This window comes from Glycine max, chromosome 10, assembly GCF_000004515.6.
Source record: "Glycine max cultivar Williams 82 chromosome 10, Glycine_max_v4.0, whole genome shotgun sequence".
In the NCBI taxonomy this organism is placed as follows: domain Eukaryota; kingdom Viridiplantae; phylum Streptophyta; class Magnoliopsida; order Fabales; family Fabaceae; genus Glycine; species Glycine max.
This window is the reverse complement of record NC_038246.2, coordinates 46,685,858-46,707,996: the sequence shown is the minus strand read 5'-3', so window position 1 is coordinate 46,707,996 and position 22,139 is coordinate 46,685,858. Positions and strand designations below refer to the sequence as shown.

The 22,139-nt window shown below is 32.3% G+C and overlaps 3 protein-coding genes across 3 annotated transcripts; 1 reads left to right on the top strand and 2 right to left on the bottom strand.

Annotated features, from left to right (window-relative positions):
- The first annotated feature begins 4,631 nt into the window (after nt 1–4,631).
- Nucleotides 4,632–8,815, top strand: LOC100808726 (leucine-rich repeat receptor protein kinase EMS1). Its single transcript, XM_003535573.5, has one exon. The coding sequence runs from the start codon at nt 4,856–4,858 to the stop codon at nt 8,663–8,665; it is 3,810 nt and encodes a 1,269-aa protein (XP_003535621.1). The 5' UTR covers nt 4,632–4,855; the 3' UTR covers nt 8,666–8,815.
- Nucleotides 8,816–13,116: 4,301 nt separating this feature from the next.
- HSF-19 (heat stress transcription factor 19) lies at nt 13,117–14,407 on the bottom strand. Its single transcript, NM_001353434.1, has 2 exons — nt 14,084–14,407; nt 13,117–14,011 (listed from the first exon to the last, which is right to left on the bottom strand). Exons 1-2 carry the CDS (start codon nt 14,327–14,329, stop codon nt 13,388–13,390), a joined length of 870 nt encoding a protein of 289 aa, NP_001340363.1. The 5' UTR covers nt 14,330–14,407; the 3' UTR covers nt 13,117–13,387.
- Nucleotides 14,408–19,876: 5,469 nt separating this feature from the next.
- Nucleotides 19,877–21,639, bottom strand: LOC100793355 (uncharacterized). Its single transcript, XM_041005925.1, has one exon. It carries the CDS (start codon nt 21,526–21,528, stop codon nt 20,137–20,139), a length of 1,392 nt encoding a protein of 463 aa, XP_040861859.1. The 5' UTR covers nt 21,529–21,639; the 3' UTR covers nt 19,877–20,136.
- Between the last annotated feature and the right edge of the window lie 500 nt (nt 21,640–22,139).

Below are 22,139 nucleotides of genomic sequence, written 5' to 3'. Positions count from 1 at the left end.
CCTCCTGGACAAAAACTTAAAAGGTGTCAAAATCTTAATGCTTCACATAAAAAGAAACAATTATAAAAAAGAAAAAATCTGATAATTTGAGTGTAACTTAATTACAAAATATACTTATTCATAACAATTATAAAAACGAAGATAACAAAGCCACAATTATCTCTAAATACTTCACCCGCACCAAATAAATACAATAAACAAATAATATAGCGTATAAGGAAAATATACGAGGAAAATGAACAACCCCATGCATGGAAGCTGGAATGTACATGCGAAACATGGATAAGATATTATCGTGTCATAATTTTGATAAAATTATTAAGTTATATATTAATGTGACATCATTTTGTTGGAGTTTTTTTTATAAAAAAAAAAACACTGCATTCAGTGCATTAATTTGGAAGTGGGGGGATACAGTTGGAATGAGAATTCGAAAAGCAAAAAAATTATAAAGTGGCAAGTAAAATATATATATATATATATATATATATATATATATATATATATATATATATATATATATATATATATATATATTATGTCACTTTTTAATATTAAATTACTATCCTTTATCCTTTATCCTTTATGTATGATTATAGTTCTAGATTGAATCCTCGGGTGTGTATAATATCCTAATAAGAAAAGCATTGATAACTATATTCCTCAATTTTAAAAAAACACACACACACATATATAATATCTATTTTTAAATATTAAATTAAATACTTCTATACCTCTTCAAAAGACAAATACTTTTATACATTAAACGTACTGCGGTGACTTATTTTTTAGTCTACTTTCCCTTAAAATATAGCATATGTCTATTTGTCAGTTTTTAAAATTTTAAATTCAAATATTATTCCTAAATAGTTATATATAATATTTTTAATTCAAAACCATACGTTTTTATTTATTTTCAATTTTTTAAAAAATTTACCAAAATTAACTTTACATACATCTGTTATAATTTTTAGACTTTTTTTTTATCTCTTTTAACTTCGACTTAAAGTAAAAGTACTAATAAATATACAAAATACTTACTAATTGCATGTATTGTTAATTTATATTTTTTAATAAATTGATTTACATTTGAATATCATTTTTATTTCTTTATAAGGACAGGATTTATAATAGTCAAACAACACACACAAAAATTGAATATTATTATTTAGTTACACTACTTTATGGAAAACAACTTAAAGGAAGTAATAATAAACAAAGTGATGAAAAAGATATTAAAGGGAAATGACTGACATGGCATGCAGAGATGGAAACAAACAAAAAGAGTGCATATTGCATAACCCTTTGATGCCAAAGCAATGAAGATAAAGGAAAGTGTACTATATATAATTTAAAGAAAAGTTGGAATCTTTTTGGACTTTCTATAACGAATGTAACTATAGCCGTGCAATGTGCAAATCCCACAGTCTGCCCAATCCTATAGGTATTTTAAATCACCCAATAAATTTTATTATCAAAACAAAGTGAATAGCATATAAGAAACGAAGAGAGAAGAGACAAACTTCCCTAATTCAATGAAAAAAAGATGGACAAAGCCCGTGTTTTCTGTATGAGCTCAACCAATAAGGTTAGATAGCTCGTAAATAAGAAAGGAAGGTACAGTTAGTAACTGTTTAAGGAGATTGAGCGAACAATGATTAATTCTTAAGAATACCACAAAACGATATTAAAACATATGTGCAGATACAGTTTGACATTCTAACTTTTTAAGACAAAAAAAAAAAACTTAAGCATGGTATTTGCATGAAACATTCATTTTGAACTTAGTTTCCAAAATCCAAATATCCAATGCAGTAGTAAAGTACTAAACTACTAGTGACAGTTCAATCATAATGCATGATATATATAACACACAAAATTTAGAGTTTTATATTGGAAGGTGCAAATATTATTTTTTAAGGCATATATTAATTTTATCACATTAAAATAAACATGAATTAGTAAAAGTATAAAAGGATAATATTTAAGTTGTTCATTAAATGTCATTTATTATTATTAATCTTTGAAAAAGCATTAATATATAAATTATAAAAGGATAAAACATACTTTAAAAATGACATTTATTCTTTAAAAAATGCATTAATTTTGCCGTTAGTTAACAACCGTCATACATTTTAACATTGTATCTCTAATGCATGCTTCCTAAATAGTTATCTACCATATTTATCGTCTTTTATTTTTTAAATAATTTTGGAAACCTTTCTTTTTTACAGAAAATACTTTTTAAAACTTGTATCTTTCTTTTCACCGTATCACATATTTTTCATTTTATTTGATAAAAAAATTACATATTTCATTTATTAGTTTCCTTTTATTTCTTTTCATATAATTTTGTTCTTTCTCAACATAAACACACTTCAAAAGATATGTATTTTTTGTCATTATGATATTAATGTAAAATATTTACTCTCTTAATCATGTTTTCTCATTTATATGACTTAAACTTGAGATTTTATTTAAAAATATCAAATCTAATATTGTTCAGAAGTTGAAAAATTATTTAATTGTAAATTTTACTTCAACATGCAATCAAAAACTGACAATTATATGTATACTAGTATTTTAGCTTGCATATAATAAATGTTTATTTTATATAATTAAAATTTATAATAAAAATAATTTTAAATATATAAATTATATTATAATTATTTTTTATAACAAATAAATATTTTTGAACATATAAATTATAGTTTAAATTTATGATAAATAATTTATATTATGATACAATATTATTTTTAACTTTTGGTAATTTCTTTTAAAAAAATTGAAATTCAATTTAGAAAAAAGATAAATCAACATAGATAAGAAATTAAGAAATATTTCTAAAAATACTCTAGTTGAAAAATAACTCTTAAAATTATTTCCTTTTTTTTCATATGAATGAAACACGATATCAAAAAATTTACAGCACTTACCATCCTACTTTTAAAATTACTTGATTCAAGATAGTTATTATAACTTATTTATTGAGCGGAAAACATAAATTAATACAATATGCATTAATGAAATCATAAAAGGACGATCTTTATTTATGAAATGTAATTTGTTCTTTAAAAATTAATAATATAATGACAGGATAATCTTTAAAAAATGCATTAATTTTGGCATTATTAGGTAACAACTGTCATACATTTTAATTGTATCTGTAATGCTTATTAATTAATTATCTACCATATTTATCATCTCTCATTTTTTAAAATACTTTTTAAAAATTCAGTAAAAAAATACTTTTTTAAAAACTATTTTTTTTCTCCCTCTCTCTCTTTTCACCGCATTACAGTGCACATTTTGTTTTTCTCTCCATATTTAGGAGTATTCACAATGCGGTTTGGTTTGATATTTTTTATTATAAAAAATCATTTGAATTAAACATAAAAATTATATGTCAATCGGTTTGAATTTATTATCAATTTCAAACCAAACAAATTTTCTGCGATTTATTTTGGACAGATTTTTGGGATTTTACAAAAATATTATTCTATTAATATTTTTATACTTTCTTTTCATCTTTTAAATTCAATTATATTAAAAAAATGGCAATAACAATATACAAAACTCTTAATATGCTAAATATTTTATAATAAAAATATATTAAATTTTCATATATTTTAAATCAAACATATCCTAAAAAAGTGTATGAAAAAGAAGGCAAATTTATAAAAGTGGGATAATTTTTTAAAATAATTATAGGAATTGGTAAATCTTGAAAATATTATAAAATATGAATAAGTCATGTTTTAAAATACAACTTCATATAAAAAATATATGTTATAAAACATGACTTTAAAATGTCATAATTTTATTTAAAATAATATAAAATACTTGAAATCGTGATTCAAAACTTGTTATGAATCACGACTACCATTTTTTTTTATTTCAATTGTAAAGTAATGTTTTAAAATACCACTTCTTTGTTTGAAAACACAATTTATTCATATCCTATAATATTTTCAAAATCTATTCATTCTTATAATTTTTTAAAAAATTACATCATTTTTGTAGATTTACCGGAAAAAAAAAGTAGAACACACTATATAATTTTTTCTATACATAACACTATAAAATATTATAAAACTGTTAAGTAAAAAACCCATAAAAAATATAACACTAAAATAGTGTAAAAGTATTGTGTTTAATTAGCTTTTAAAAACACAAACCGCAATACGAACCAAATTCATCAATTTGAATACACAATCATCCAAACAAATTCAAAGTTTATCATCAATTTAGTTTGGTTCTCAATTTTTTTTAATGATTTTTTCTTTTTAATTTTTAGTCGGTTTCAATTTGAAAATTCCTAAATCTTATCCATATCATTATTATCTTTCTCAAAATACACACTTTAAAAATATTTAAAAAATTATTTTCCTAAATTTATTTAATGTTACATTTTACTTCAACAGTCAATAATTAATAATTACTTGTATATCATTTTATAAACATTTTTTTTTCTTCGAGAAAAAAACACGTTTAAAAAAAAATTATGACAAAAGAGCACACTCTTTTCTCCCATGTGTGTGAGGTGTAAAATTTTACCCTGTTGGGACGTTACCTTTGAATGCAAAGTAATATTTGGCGTTAGGGAAGGAATGTCGAAGTCACGTGCTATGCGTGCTGCCCTCTGACAAATAACCTCTTTTCGTATTGCCACTGTACCTCCTCTCTCTCTCGTACCAACTTCTTCATTTCATAGCAATGCTTCGCTTTCATGCTCCTTCTACTTCTACTTCTACTTCTACTCATTATCATCTTCAACCTTCTCCAATGCCATTTGCATGCTCCATAATCCTCTAAACAAACCAAACCCTTCTTCTTACCTCTGCGTTTGTCTTCCATGGCTCTACCCTTAAACCTCGTACTCTCGTACCTCGTCCTGTTCCAGATTTTATTTTGTGCCATTGCAGCAGACCAAAGCAACGACAAGCTTTCCCTCCTTTCCTTCAAAGAGGGTCTCCAAAACCCTCACGTGCTCAACTCATGGCACCCTTCAACGCCGCACTGCGACTGGCTCGGCGTCACGTGCCAGCTCGGCCGAGTCACCTCGCTCTCTCTTCCCAGTCGCAGCCTCAGAGGAACGCTCTCTCCGTCGCTGTTTTCTCTCTCTTCGCTCTCTCTCCTCAACCTCCACGACAACCAGCTCTCCGGCGAGATCCCCGGCGAACTCGGCCGGTTGCCTCAGCTCGAAACTCTCCGACTCGGTTCCAACTCGCTCGCCGGAAAAATACCGCCGGAGGTGAGACTCTTGACGAGCCTCCGCACCCTCGACCTCTCCGGCAACGCCCTCGCCGGAGAAGTGCTGGAGAGTGTCGGGAACTTGACAAGGCTTGAGTTTCTCGACCTGAGTAACAATTTTTTCTCCGGTTCTCTTCCTGCGAGTCTGTTCACCGGAGCGAGGTCTTTGATTTCCGTTGATATCTCGAACAACTCGTTTTCCGGCGTAATCCCGCCGGAAATCGGAAACTGGCGGAACATCAGTGCCCTTTACGTGGGGATTAACAATTTGTCTGGGACTTTGCCGAGGGAAATTGGGTTGCTTTCAAAACTTGAAATTTTCTACTCCCCTTCCTGTTCCATCGAAGGTCCCTTGCCCGAGGAAATGGCCAACCTCAAATCCTTGACAAAACTCGACCTTTCTTACAACCCCCTGAGGTGTTCCATTCCCAACTTCATTGGGGAGTTGGAGAGTTTGAAGATTCTAGACCTTGTGTTCGCCCAGCTTAATGGGTCGGTTCCGGCTGAGGTGGGGAAATGTAAGAATTTAAGGTCTCTCATGCTCTCTTTCAATTCACTTTCTGGGTCACTGCCTGAGGAGCTTTCTGATCTTCCCATGTTAGCCTTTTCTGCCGAGAAGAACCAGCTTCATGGACCTTTGCCTTCTTGGCTTGGAAAGTGGAACAATGTTGATTCTCTTTTGCTCTCTGCTAACCGTTTTTCTGGGGTGATTCCACCTGAGCTTGGGAATTGTTCTGCGTTGGAGCATCTCAGTTTGAGCAGTAATTTGTTGACAGGTCCCATTCCTGAGGAGCTTTGTAATGCTGCCTCACTTTTGGAGGTTGATCTTGATGACAACTTTCTTTCTGGTACTATTGAGGAAGTGTTTGTTAAGTGTAAGAACCTTACTCAGTTGGTTTTGATGAACAATCGAATTGTTGGTTCTATACCTGAGTATCTTTCTGAGCTTCCCTTGATGGTGCTGGACCTTGATTCTAACAATTTTAGTGGGAAGATACCTTCTGGTCTGTGGAATTCATCAACCCTGATGGAATTCTCTGCTGCTAATAACCGTTTGGAGGGTTCTCTTCCTGTGGAGATTGGGAGTGCTGTTATGCTGGAGAGGCTTGTTCTTAGCAATAATCGACTGACAGGTACTATACCTAAGGAAATTGGGAGTCTCACGAGTCTTTCAGTTCTTAATTTGAATGGGAATATGCTTGAAGGGAGTATTCCAACTGAGCTTGGTGATTGTACTTCCCTCACTACACTGGACCTTGGAAACAATCAGCTGAATGGGTCTATTCCTGAGAAACTGGTGGAACTGAGCCAATTGCAGTGCCTGGTATTTTCTCACAATAATCTGTCTGGGTCTATTCCTGCCAAGAAATCTTCCTATTTTCGACAACTTAGCATTCCTGATTTGAGCTTTGTTCAGCACCTTGGTGTGTTTGATCTTTCTCACAATAGATTGTCTGGCCCCATACCTGATGAACTTGGGAGCTGTGTGGTAGTTGTGGATCTCTTAGTCAGCAACAACATGCTTTCTGGTAGCATTCCTAGATCACTCTCGCTCTTGACGAATCTTACAACCTTGGATTTGTCTGGCAACTTGTTGTCAGGTTCCATTCCCCAAGAGTTTGGTGGTGTCCTCAAACTCCAGGGTCTGTATCTGGGACAGAATCAGCTATCAGGTACCATCCCTGAAAGCTTTGGAAAGTTGAGTAGTTTGGTGAAGTTGAATTTGACAGGAAATAAGTTGTCTGGTCCAATTCCAGTTAGTTTTCAGAACATGAAGGGGCTGACTCACTTGGACTTGAGCTCTAATGAGCTCAGTGGCGAGCTTCCATCCTCTCTTTCAGGAGTGCAAAGCCTTGTTGGGATTTATGTGCAGAATAACAGGCTTTCTGGCCAAATAGGGAATCTCTTCTCAAACTCCATGACATGGAGAATTGAGATAGTGAATTTAAGTAACAATTGCTTCAAAGGGAACTTGCCGCAATCTTTGGCAAATCTCTCTTACTTAACAAATTTGGATCTTCATGGAAATATGTTGACTGGAGAGATTCCTTTAGACCTTGGGGATCTAATGCAACTGGAATACTTTGATGTTTCAGGTAATCAACTATCTGGAAGGATTCCAGACAAGTTATGCAGCCTAGTTAATCTGAATCACCTAGATTTGTCTCAAAACAGGTTGGAAGGGCCGATACCAAGAAATGGAATTTGCCAGAACCTATCCAGAGTTAGACTTGCGGGGAACAAAAACCTGTGTGGCCAGATGTTGGGTATAGATTCTCAGGATAAAAGCATTGGCAGATCAATATTGTATAATGCATGGCGTCTTGCTGTAATTGCGGTTACAATCATATTGCTAAGTCTAAGCGTTGCTTTTCTTCTGCATAAATGGATTAGCAGGAGGCAAAATGATCCTGAGGAGCTTAAGGAGCGCAAACTAAACAGTTATGTTGATCACAATCTCTATTTCTTGAGCAGTAGCAGATCAAAGGAACCTTTGAGTATCAATGTTGCAATGTTTGAACAGCCTCTCCTGAAGTTAACTTTGGTGGATATCCTTGAAGCAACTGATAATTTCAGCAAGGCAAATATAATTGGAGATGGAGGTTTTGGAACTGTCTACAAGGCCACTTTACCTAATGGAAAAACAGTTGCTGTGAAGAAGCTTAGTGAGGCTAAAACGCAGGGTCATCGCGAGTTCATGGCTGAAATGGAAACTTTGGGCAAGGTGAAGCATCATAATCTTGTTGCATTGCTCGGATATTGCTCAATCGGCGAGGAGAAGCTCCTTGTTTATGAATACATGGTAAATGGGAGCTTAGATCTTTGGTTGAGAAATAGGACTGGGGCCCTTGAAATCCTTGACTGGAACAAACGTTACAAAATCGCAACCGGTGCAGCTAGAGGATTAGCTTTCCTTCACCACGGTTTCATACCTCACATCATTCACAGGGATGTTAAAGCTAGCAACATCTTACTCAATGAAGATTTTGAGCCAAAGGTTGCAGACTTTGGACTGGCAAGACTTATCAGTGCCTGTGAGACTCATATCACCACTGATATTGCTGGAACATTTGGCTACATTCCACCAGAGTATGGGCAGAGTGGGAGATCCACAACAAGAGGAGATGTCTACAGTTTTGGTGTCATCTTGCTTGAACTAGTGACCGGAAAAGAGCCAACAGGACCAGATTTTAAAGAGATCGAAGGCGGGAACTTGGTTGGATGGGCTTGTCAGAAGATCAAGAAGGGGCAAGCTGTTGATGTTCTTGATCCAACAGTTCTTGATGCTGACTCGAAGCAGATGATGCTTCAAATGCTGCAAATTGCTTGTGTGTGCATATCTGACAATCCTGCAAACAGGCCTACCATGCTTCAAGTGCACAAATTCTTGAAGGGGATGAAGGGAGAGTAGTTGAATAGATCAAAATAAGTCATTGATAGCTTATATGGTATTTACAGCAACAATTAACTGCAAACTTTAGAAGCTAGAGTTCAGTAATCTAATCGTATTTGTATGTAGATTATGGTTTATCAATACATAGAAAAGCTCTTGTTTTCCAAATGATTCCATGTCTTGATAGAGATGTTGACTGAACTCATGCATACAAGTTATATCCTCATCATGCTATATAATGCCTTCATCAATACTCGATGATTTCTTACTTTGCAGAAAAATGCTCATACGCTAAAAGTAACTTATCCAAACAAAGCCCACAAACTCACCACCTTATATTAGTATTTCAGCATATCCATACCCACAAATAAACAAAGTTTGAAAAAAAAAACAGCAATTAGACCTGAAAAGATTATGTGTGGATTCGTAACCTACTCGAGTTCCATGAGAGCGAGGGGAATGTGAATACGGAATTTCGTCCACTTTTCCTTATCACCAATTTTTTAAGATGTTACAATTGAAGGATCAACTACAAATTTATAACTATACAACAAAATGTGTGTAAACATCTTTAGATGAGTGTCAATTATAATGATGTACATATGATATAGCCAATTATAAACTACCACGATATCAATATTTCTAGAAAAATAAGATATTAAAATACGTTATAGCCTCCATGTAAAGAGGCAGTGGAGGTGTAAATTATAATGTATATATAACCAATTAATAACTGTCATGATATCAATATTTCAGTATATAAAAAAAGGATATTAAAGTAACGTTTTCATCTCAATGTAAAGAAGCAAAGGAAAAAATATTCAACATCAGAATTTAGCCACTTGCCAGAGAACCCAGAAGCAATGGTTAAAGAAACACCCGGGTAACTACAAATATTACTCTTGGCCCCTACTTGGAAAAAAAATCATTTTATCCCTTCAAACACTTCAGCCCTCCTTCTTCTCCCCTTCCTCTTACCCGTGCCCTCATTTTCCTCACCCCCGGTTAAATATACAACAAAAACACGATTTCATTATAATATTTGTTGAAACACACAATAGAGTTGTAATTCTGCTGTGTATTTTTTATTTTAAAAAAATTAACCAAAATCTTATTTTCGTTGAATTTTTTTTAAAGATTTTTCTATTGATTATAAATATAAATTACCTTTTTTAAAATAATCAAATTAATTGTGATATAATTCATCATTTTTAATAGTACTCAATATCTTTTTTTAATTAAAATTAAATTAATTGGATACAAGTTACCATTTATAAAGATAATTAAATTAATTATTTTAAAAATTACCTTTATTAATTGTAATCAAACTAATTCATGATATTGTTTTGATTATGATTAAAAACATGTGTGTCATCATTAATATAATTAATATTAAAACTAATTCAAGTAAAAAGGTAACTTAATTCTATCACTATTTTTTAGTGAAAAATAACACATTTCCATTGTGTATAAAAAGGAGTGGGAAAAAATTAACAACTAAAATGTGTTTCCATTTTGGATTCTATATGTGGAAACATGTTTTCTTTGTGTAATTTTTTCACACTCCTCTTTATACGAAGAAAACGTACTTTTATTGTTATATATGGGAGAAAAGATATATGATGAAATTATAACTCCATTATATTAAGGGACACAGAAATTATATAACAACAAAATCATGATATTATTGTGTATTTTATTCAACGAAATCATAATTTTGTTAAAAAGATAATTATAAAATAAAAAAATAAAATTCAACACCTTAGTAAGAGCCGATAGCAATTTGCATGGTACCAATAATAACTCCAAAAACGTGATTTCCAACTATTTTTTAAATAGATAGAGTATGTTACAAATTACTGAATATAACACATAATTTGGTTCTACCCACTAATTCAAGTAGTAACATCAAACTAAATATTTAGTAAAAAAAAACATCAAACTAAATATGAACAAAGATGCACCATTCTAAGTGTAAAAAAAATTGATATAACTTTTTGTATTGTAAGTGTAAATTACACGGTCTAAGTGTCTCATTTTTAAGAGTGATGATTAAAAAGTATATGATAAAAGTTCATACCTGAACACCAAATAATTTTCTTAAAATTAGTTCTTTCAAAATGTTTTAAATAAACGAACATGGTAGGAATTTTTCTTTGTTGATATTCTTTAATTAAATTGGAATGTCAGACAGGTAAGGTAACTTCGAAGTAATTTTTTCTTAAGAAAAAAAAAGTGTTTTTGGTTCATGTTTTTTTTGGTTAAACTTAATCTTGGTCATTACATCTTCAAAGTGATGAATTAAGTCCTTTTTTAAAATAAAAGATTCTATGAATTTAACCCTTTTTTTATGATAATAATATTTGTAATGTAAGTGCTTAAATGAGTTATTTAAAGTTAAATAATATTATTTAATAATTTTTTCATTTGGAGTTGATAATTTGATAATGTATTATTTAAGTTAGTTGTTTATATAAACTAATGTTGCTTAATTGATTATTAAAAAAAAAAAATTCAATCTAAAATTTAGTGTGACTCAAGTTAAGTATTTAGGTCATATTTGGTGAGACATTTAAATTAATTTCTAACTTTTTTTTAGTAGTTAAAAAGTTTATTTGACGGTTAAATAATTTTTTTTAGTAGTTTTTAACGTTTTTTAAACATTACTTGAACTGATATTTTTTAAACGTTAGCTTTTAGGTTTTTATATTTTTATTCTTAATATAGTTATGAAATTATTTATTTATTTTTTTAAATAAATCATAATTTTATTATTTTATTGTTATTTTATATTTTTAAATTATTTCAATTGTTAATTTTACTGAATATTTATAATTTAATAAATTAATTTTTTAACTTTCTGTTATTTTTTCAACTATTTTTATTAAATATAGTCTTACTTTACTAATTTTAGCATTAAAGTAAATTTATTGTAAAATTCTTAAATTTATATGACATTATAAGATTTAAAATTTGAAATTAATAATTTATTTAAACAATGATATATGATAGATAGGTGTTCCAATATGTCATTGTTTGCTATATGCGACAATCTAAAATTGAGCGTATATTTTTTTTCCATGGACTCATGAGAGATATTACTACTTCACTACTGTAAGCGTGTAAAGTTCAACAAATGCAGCTGCCGAAAAGTTTGATAGTTGATGTCAGTCGTGAGTGGCGGTAGGAAAAAAAAGAGCACCTTCGTCCTAGAGCGAAACCTGCGGCTGTGAATGGGAAAAAAATGGCGTCCTTACTTTGTTCAAATATTGTGCTTTTTCCAAAGGTGCCTTCCACTCTATTGAAATTTCAATCCAGACAAAAGATCCAGCATGTCGGGTTCTATTTTATAGTAATAATAGTCTTCGCTGAAACAATAAAGTTCCACCAACTTCTACGTTCTACCATGGTTTATGAATTAGATATGAGTCAAATCAATATACTACGCTCGTTTGTTTCCGTTGGAAAAATACAAGTCTTATTTGAGTAAAATCTTGTCTAGTTTCCCTTCAAATTACGATTTTAGACTTTTCTGCTGCAACAACTCATGGTTATATATAGTCTTTTTAGTTTAAGTTATAATTCTATACTCATTCATAAGTAAAGTAAACCTTTTTTTTTACCCATTATTTTTGCGAATCAGCTCAATATTCAAATAAATACTTTTCAACACTAGCAATGTACTTGGTTGAAAGAAAAGAAGAAAAAAAACAAGGCCGATAAGTTTTTTTTGTTATAAAAGTGTAAAAAAAATACATTGTTTAGAGATTTGTTTGTATTTGTTAAAGTACATTTTCAATTCAAAAAGACAAAAAAAAAACTTAAAATTTAATGTATACATTGTTAATATAATTTGTTTTACATAAATTTCATTGTATGTATAAATTAAACCAAAAAACAGCCCACTATGATTAATCTAGTGATAAGGTAGTTACTAGTTTGTACGGAATTCTAGGTTTAAATCACATTGTTGCCGCTGGGAAAATTAATGATAAGCAAACAAGTTTTGAAATAAAAACAATTAACTAAAACCTAAAAAAAATTCATTTTTAATTAAAATTACAAGCATTATCCTAAGATTAACTTTAATTAAAAATATCATTAAAATAGTTAAAACAAAGTATGGCAGAATTAATTAGTTTCGTTTCTTTCAAGGTCTACACGCCAAGTCCAATATACCCTGCTCCTAACATATATAGAAGAAGAAAAAGAAACATCAAAGGTTTGGACAGAAAGTAACCCTTTCTTCTGAGAAAGTTCTGCGAGAAAAGTTCCAAATGTTACTTGGATCTTAATTGTATTTCCCAAAACATTTTAAAATTAATATTACAGGGTAAATATAAAGAAAGAAATATAAACACGTCACACCTCGTATGGCCCAAACAATTCTGTATATATATTTTTTATTTATTGGTCCAAACCATTCTGTGTATTTTATTTATTTATTCAGTTGGAAAGAAAACAAAATATGATAGAGAAATAATTATTTTTTTCCCTTCCAAGGCAAATATACATGCCAAGTCCAATATATGCCCTTAACTTAAAAAAATAAAAAATAGAAACATCAAAAGGAAATGAACGCGAAAGTATCGTTTTCTTCTGAGAAGCTTCTACGAAAAAAGTCCCAAACGGTTAACGACGTACATTTGCCACGCGCGTCTCCGTGCTCAGGACTCTGATTCTCTGCGACGCCCCTAGCTTAACCTAACGTGTTCCTAGCTGCTGTTACAACGTCGTGTGTCAATTACACACTCTCTGATTTGCTCTATGACATTGATTTAGCCACGGCGTTTTTTTATTTTCGCCACGTCTTGCGAAATCCAACGCTTCGGATTTCACGTCCGCATGGAACGGCTGATGCAGACTCAAAACCGTATCATTCTCTTCTCTCGCTCGCTTCGTACCAATCACCACCCCAAACAGCTTCGGATTCATCTCCTCCACCGCATCCTCGCCGAAGCACCGCGCCGCCACCCCCGCGGAACCACCGTCCGCTTGAACGTTAGCGTAATTCGACATGAGATTGAATATATTGTTGCAGAGCGATCTCATCTCCTCCAATTCCTTCGTTAACAGAATGTTCTCCTTCCTCAGCCGGTCGTTCTCATCCAACAGCTCCGCCGGCGACGAGTTAGACGAAATCACCTGCTCCTCCGCTGAGTTCGACGGCGACACGATCAGCTTCGCCGGCGGAATCGTAGATAGCGGCAGCGGAGATAGAACCGCCGCGGTCGCAGTCGCTCGGGTCGGCGGCGTTGCCGGGAGGATCTTCCGTCGCTGTATTTCGCAGAGGAGCCGCTTCTCGTCTCTTCGGAAATACTCGTTCGAGAACTCCCAGCGGTCAGGTACAACTTTTCTGAATCCCTACAAATTAACAAAAATTATAAAAAGTAAAAAAAGGAAAAAAGAAATTGATAGAGAAGATGATTGGATTACATAAGTGTTGAGTTGGCGAACGAAGCTGGAGAAGTTGTTGTGCTTGAAATATTTAGGAAGCAAATCCTTGGCGAAAGCGGTGGTGTTCCAGACGATGAAGGACGATCCAGAATCGTTCCACGAAATCACATGGTCGATGGTGTGATCGTCGACGAGTTGGAAGGTTTTGGTGAGAAACGGCGTCGGAATAGATCTCAGAGAGTCACCGCTGGTGGAAACGCCGTTGTGTTCGAGCGGCGGAGCCATGGAATATAAGTCTATTATAGTTCTAGAAGGTTCACGTGGGATGTGGAAATATATAAAGAGAAATAGCGGAGAGAATAGAATAAGGTTTTCTACGTTACCTCTTTTTTCTCGCGAAACTTCCTTCCCATGTGGGGTAGGTTTTCCACATTTGGGTAGTTACTTGCGTTAATTAATCAAGAAACTTCTACATTTCTTACTTTTTAATACTAATTAAAATCAGAAAATAAAGCGTTAAAATTTGTCTGCATCTATGTTTGGAAACCATGAAAATTGAAAAATATCTGCCATCTATCTAGTGAATCTGAAAAGATTCCCGACAAAGGCAGCTATATAATCCATTTGTTTCATTTCAATATTTTTTTTTATTTTTCTTAAACGTAAAATTAGCCACATAGCATTTAATAGCTGATATTTTTGGGGGTATTAAAATGAGTTCCTAACAATTCTCCGACAAGTTTCATAGAAGTTCCATCACCACACTTTGTCTTGGAAGAAAGTTCTGCTCATAAAGTTCTTGGGTATCATTATTAATTTCAAACAACATGTTGTGATCAGGTTTGATCTTCAAACACGTGTAAATATTATGTTTGGGTTCAGAAGAAAATTTCAATCAATAACATTTTTGTAATCCTTCCTTCCATAGGGCAACTATTAATATGTCAAATTTTGACACACATATATTAAATGACAAATTATTTTATACTGAAAATAAAAAATAAATAAAAGATCAAATTGTAATTTAAATCAATTTTATTTTTATCCTCATTAAATTATTCAAATGAAACATTTTTATTTTAAAATTTATTTAATAAATAATAATTTTTTTGTAAATACTAGCAAATTAAGTATGAAAATAAATTAAAACTTAGAATTAAATAATATTATCTACAAAACACTGGGTCTCCGTGTGTTTGCAGCTCTAAAGTTTATTTAAGAACTTTAGATCATTCAGAAAAAAAAAAAACTTTAGATATAATAATTTGTTACACCTATGTCAAGAGTATTAGATTTTTTTTGAGTTTTGGTTTTTGATATTTTCTCTACTACTACCTGTTAGGTGGTGTAAATGTTTTATTGTTTATCCAGACTCGTGTGGTTATGGATTTGAGGGTGAGAATTGTTTTTTGTTTAATTATTAAAAAGGCCAAACTTTGATTTTTTTTTATAGTTTATTTAGGTAAAAAGGACACACCTTAGACTTAAAAAAAATTATTTAGGGTAATATATATATATATATATATATATATATATATATATATATATATATATATATATATATATATATAACACAATTATCTAGAACAAATATGTAACTATTACCAACGGACCTAGTTAGATGGATAAACTTTCTAACCTTTTTTTTATAGAACTTATAACAAAATAAACTTTTAAATAGGTGTATTGACCAAAGTAATTTTTATTCAAGAGTCAAGTTGAGTCTTTTAAAGAGTTAAAGTTCTTTTTAGTACTGAACATCCAATAGAAATCTTTTTCTCTCCTACTAGACGTCTCTAGTACTAGAGAAGATATTTTCTCTTTAAAAAAGACACACAGTAAATAAATAGATTCATAAATCCAATTAGGAATTTTGTTTTTAACAAAGTTCAGACTTAGACTTATTAAAGCATGAAATCTATTTGCATCAATACTTAATTTGAAATTGTTATTTTCTTAAAACAGTTCAATTTTTATGCATAACATCATTAAATAATAAGAAAACACCATTTAAGTAATTTAAGCTATCTAGATTATTTACTCTGCTTAAATTAAAAATCCAAAAATAAAAATGGTCTTTCCTTTTAATTTTTCCTATCTCATCAAATTTTAAAGGAAATTCTTGATGGGAAAAAAGTACAAGCAATCTCTGCAAGAAAAAGAAACAGAGAAAGAAAGATAAACACAAACAATCAAGTCCTATACCAAAAATGGATGGTTGCGTGGTGGGATTTGAGAGAACTGGAGAAGTATTTTGTAACTGGCAAGTTGTTGCGTGCGAAGTAAGCATTTTTTTCATAAAAAAACTAATAATAATTAAGAGCTGAAACTTATATCTTGAAAGAAAATTGCTTGTGAAAGATCTTTACATAATTTCAATATTCTTGTGGATACTTCTTGCGTTCTCGGTTTCAAAGATTAATGGCGGGATCAAAATATCTTCATAGCAAGTATCTTCTTTTGTGATCAGATGAGCCAAACTCGCTAGGATGACAAGGAACACGCATTGCAAGGTCTTGTCTAACACAGCAATGTAGAAATAAATTTCAAATGAAAAAAAGAAGAAGAGAAAAGTAGACTCATACATAAAAAGAAAGATAGATACACATATTTTGGTTAACCACGATATTAATATAAAATATTATCATTTTTGTTGATAGATAATCTCTATCATACAATTATTGGTAATCTTTAGTAGAATATTCATATCTAATCACATATTTTTCACGCGGAAAATTTGAATTTTGATATCTTATTTAAGAGTTACATTACTTACATGGATGAAAATATTTTTAAGAGTTGTTCACTCATTAACGAAAGTAAGTATTTTAAAAAAAATTCTTAAGATATCTGTCTGTTAGATCAAGTCATAAACTGCTGAATCTTTGGGAAATTACTCATTTTGTGACTTGTGAAGCAGGTGAGTAAATTACTGTTAGATCACCTCTTTGGTTTGTTTCTTTCCCAGCATCCGAAGGCCCAGGATCCTTCTTCTAATGTAAATGACTCACCTCTTCGGTTTGGTCTCCCACTTCAAATCCAAAATTTCAACATCAGCAACAGTTTCGAGACAACTAAATTTGCATTTATGTTCTTATCTTCGTTTGGAAGAATGACAAGCAAGCAATCCGAAGCATTGTAGTTATCGTTACCTGGTCTCATGACTTGTATGTAATAATCTCAGCAACAAAATTACGATAGGCTTTATCATGTTCTTATGTATATAGAAGATTAGAAATTATAGCATATTCCTTCAGAATTTAATTTTATAACTCCAACGTAATCATAATTCTTATATATCATTATGTACTTACACAATATCAAAACATTCATAAAATATTACAATTAATTTTTGAAATTATGAAGTTGTTGATATTGGAATGTATTACATGTGTTGATGTTACGGTTGGGTCAAGGTCCTGCACAGTGCACACTTTTCACGCTTTCGCATATTAGGTTAGGTCAGGTGGCCCATTTTGATCTGATAGTTAAAAAAAAAAAAAAAAGTAAAATTTGCACTCACTTTTTTTTTATCTATAGGATATAAAAGACACAAGAATCAAGAGGTTTTCAAATAACTTCTAGATCAGCTCAACCAACTACACCTCCTTGGTATATATGTTAACTTATTTTCAGTGTAAAATTTGCACTCACTAAATTATATATGTTAACTTATAAAATAAGAGTAAATCAAAAATAAAAATGCCACCTTATTTTCAAAATTTTATACAATACAATGAAAAACAACTTCATTATTTCATTTTCAATTTTTGCTTCTAACAGATTTTTTATCTCAAAAAACACATTTTGTTAATAATCTAAAAAAACACGTTCAGGAAGCAATTGTGTGGCTGTGTATAAAAATTATTTTTTATTGTTTTCCATTAAAATAAATTTTTCTTAAAATAAGATTTTATTATAAGTAAAAAAAATTAAAAAAAAAATTTAAGAATTTCACACTAAATTTCAACACACTTTCTTTTGATACAAAAGTTTTGACCACAAATCTACCCTTCAAACCAACCTTTAACTAAAAACAATTTTACACAAGACCAAGATTATCCAAGATCAAATTTGCAAATGCTAATCCAAACACAGCTTTCAAACTTTTCCTGTGCACTACAAACATGCTCTCACATGCATGAGGTGATGTTAAACAACGATTAAGAAGTTCGGTGTGTATCTATGGGAATATCTACCTAATTTTGAAGCAATGAATATATTATTGTCAATAGATGGCTACATAAAATCAGTAAGAATCTTAGTTTCATATTAACCTATGATGTTCAGATTTCATACCTCCTATAGGCATATGCAAAGTATCAATTTCCACGAGTACAGTGAGTGCCCCTGATCAAAGATTAGGAAGAATGATAGAAATGTGCATATGCCAATACAATAGAAGTAGAAAGACGCCTAAAATCAAACAGAATATACTATCACTGAACAAGAAAATTATTTCTCACAAATCCCACAGGTACTCTTTCATCTGAGAGGCTGGCAAAGCAATTATTAAAAGCATTGCCATCGCAAAAGTGTCAATCTCAACATAAAGGTGCTTCCTACTCTTGAAAAGAGAAATTGGCTTATACATAATGGAAGCTAAAACTACTACAGATAAAAGCATTGTGGACCAACGGTTCAGTTTATCAAGTGAAAAAAACATGATAAATAAGATCAGCTAATTTATTCTTACTTCTCATGTTCTCACCTAATATGATCCATGTCTCAACCCATCTTGTATATACGCCAATACTATAACAAGTGAAGACAGTCTTAACCATAAATTTTAAATAATGTGTTAATTTCAGCATTTCATTGGTATCCAATACACAAGACAACAGCATTGCATCATTAGAAATGTGTACATGCACACTCCCAAAAATGTATATGTCATGCTCTTTACATTGACATATGATTAATTTGGTATGTATCTGCAACGAGTAAATTAGTATTTTGCTTTTTATCTTCAAACACTTAAATGAACAAGAGTTTAAATATATTACAACCAGAATTCCGATTGTCATACATCATTTCAGATTCATATACAGGTGTTATGTGGAGAAAATAAGGCTCATGCTGTAGTTTCTAGACATAGTAAATGTAGTGAAGCTCTTATTGGGGGAGAGAAAAGGATATAGCAAATTCAAGCCAAGCTGCATTTCTAGTCAAAGTACAAAACATTTATGAACAGAAAGCATATTCCAAAGACCTCAAAATGTTAACATTTCTAGTCTCTGTTTACAACTGGACGTTCTTATGGCAGAGAATGATGAGCCAATAAATTTACGCCAAGGCATAACTGTGATTTATTTCTGCATTTATTTAACTCGATTCCAAAACTAAATATAATGTCACATGCACTTTAGTGACTTTACATTTCATAACTATACATAAATGCACCACAATTACACCAAATTAAAAGTACAACTGACAGTAAGCATAGATCTTGAAATACTAAAGGGAGTTTGAAATTATTTTAACATACAATACTTGTACTTTGTTTCATCATTTTATGTTCATACACTGTCATCATGGAGAGAAAGAAAGAAAGCACCTGACGGTACAAATATAACAATGATACAATAATGTGACCATTAGGCAGAAAAAACAATTAAAAAAATGTTTATATTCCAGCTAGAGTATGAAGCACAAACAAAAAAACAAAAGGTCAAAAGGATGATGAACAAACATAATACTCAAAGGTAAAATACACAGATGGCTAATCCAGTGCTAGACTTTACCATTGCATAGAATGATATATGTCAAGATGTTTCAGCTGTAGATATACCTCTAATTTACAAACTACAACACATGTAAGTCTGCATGATATTTTGAAAGGAATGTGAACTTTCATATGACTTTGGCCTTTCTATAGTCAGTTTATTGTGTATGGTTCTTATGCCAAAAGCAACATACAACACAGTTGTACTTGAAAATCTGATATCTCCTAAAGAATGAAACCGTGCCAACTAACCTGCAAAACTTCTGTTACAAGTCCAACACTCCTCCCAAAATGAAAGTATTCAAATTACAACAAAAGGCTCACCAAAGGCCCAATAAAATCGCACTCAGGAAAAACAAAGGCTCAATCAAGAAACATACAAAACACAATGGCGATGTAGCATAAGGATCACCGAAGAGAACAGTGCCCAGAGAAAGGTTACCCACCAAGCCAAAAACAAAGCCACTTCCTTGAAGAAAGCAAAGCCGGGCAGTAAATCATTCAACACAGTAAAACTTCCAAAGGAAACAGCATCATCAATCTGAGACAATCCAAGAAAGAGAAGCACCAGCACAGGAGGGCCGAGGAATTGCAAAACCACAAGGCACAAGTAGTGATTATGCAGAAACATCTTCGCCCTACTGTAATCCAAGTCAGGAACCTTGCTAGCATGAAGCCTTTGGTACCAAGACAACAAAGCTTCATTCAGATACATCTGCAGGTTAGGCCTCAAAGCCACGATCTGCAACAAACCAGACCCCAACAAGCACCACTTCCTAAAGCTACCAAAATCAGAAGCCAGGAACCCCACATTCCCAACCAATTTCTCGGCATTACCAAATCCACTCTTTGCCACACCATTTCCCTTATTTACAAAAATCTCAGCCAAGGGGGTGATCCACAACAAAGCTACAACTATAACAAGCATCTGATTTGCATACAGAATCGCACGGGTAAACCACCCGCAAGTTATCATTGACAAATTGCAACGAATCTGATCAGTCCCAAGCCAAAAGCAACGTGCACTTCTAGAAGCAGGAATGAACAAAAAGCCAGCAAGGCAACCCATCAATGCAGCAATGAAAAACCTCCAAAACCCATCAAGCGGAACCCCAAAACGAAACTCCAAAACCAAAGCCACACCCTCGGGAACAAACAAAAGCCCTGAGAAGAACCCCAAAACCCCAAAAATAACACTCAAGTGCTTCTCCGATCTCCTGGACGCGGATCTCTCGAAGGTGGTCTTGGCGAGAAGCGAGCCCCACGAGTAAAGACTCAAAATTGATACGAGAAAGGGAACGAAAACGCCGTTGGCGAAGAACCCACGATTGTCGGGGGAATCGAGAAAGGTGTGGAGGAGAAGGGTGAAAAGGGCAGCAAAGGAGAGAGTGAAAGCGACGCAGTACTGATCGATGAAGAGACGGGACTGGAGGTGGGCGTGGTCGAGCGTGATTCTGAAAATCTGAGCATTGTTTTCGTCGAAATCGGACTTGTTGTTGTTGTTGTTGGACTTGTTCCGCTTTTTTATTTCGGCGGCGGTTTTGGAAGACAAGGGTTGGTAGCCGTCGATGCTGCCGGGGCGGCGGATGGCGGCTCTGAGGCCATTGCTGGATTGGGGTTGGGAGTCGGGGTGGATGTAGGTCTGGAGGCCGTGGAGGAAGAGGAGTGGGATCTTGAAGAAAGCAAAGGTGAAAGCGAGGATTAGGGTTAGGGATGTGTGGAGCAATGGGTTCTTGTACAACAACACCAACTCCAGCATCGTCGTCACTCACTTGCTCTTGCTCCTTCTTCTTCTCTAACTCACTCTTGTTAATGTAAGATGCTACAGTACAGCTCCCAGGTTTTTATTTATTGAATAAGACATTAGTTTATTATGCCCCGACATTTACTAGTTTCGTTACTTTATACGAGGAAGTTTACTACTACTCTACTAGCTAAAACAAAATTATTCTGTTCCAAAAAAAAATGAAATTTAATAACAGATATATTATTCATATAAGAGTGTAATATAATTTATTGATATATGTTAACAAAAAACTTAATAAATTTTTATTTATTACACTCTATATTAAGTTACACCGGTCTTACTCCCCTCCTCTAGAGCTTATATTTGGGCCACAAAAAGTGACCCAGCTCAAGTTATTAGCAAGTGTGTAATCAGTTACTATTTCTATTTCCCTCAAGAGGTTACTGTTTTTTTTTTGTGAACACTCCCCCTTATTACTAATAATACACTCTCTCTTTCAGTTATATTTTATTTTTTTCCCTAAACTATCCTCTCAAATACGCTCCTCCTCCTTTCTTTATCCCTTACATATAAGTTTGTTCTGAAGAAAAAAAAAGAACTCCCCCACTCCAAACCAACTTTCA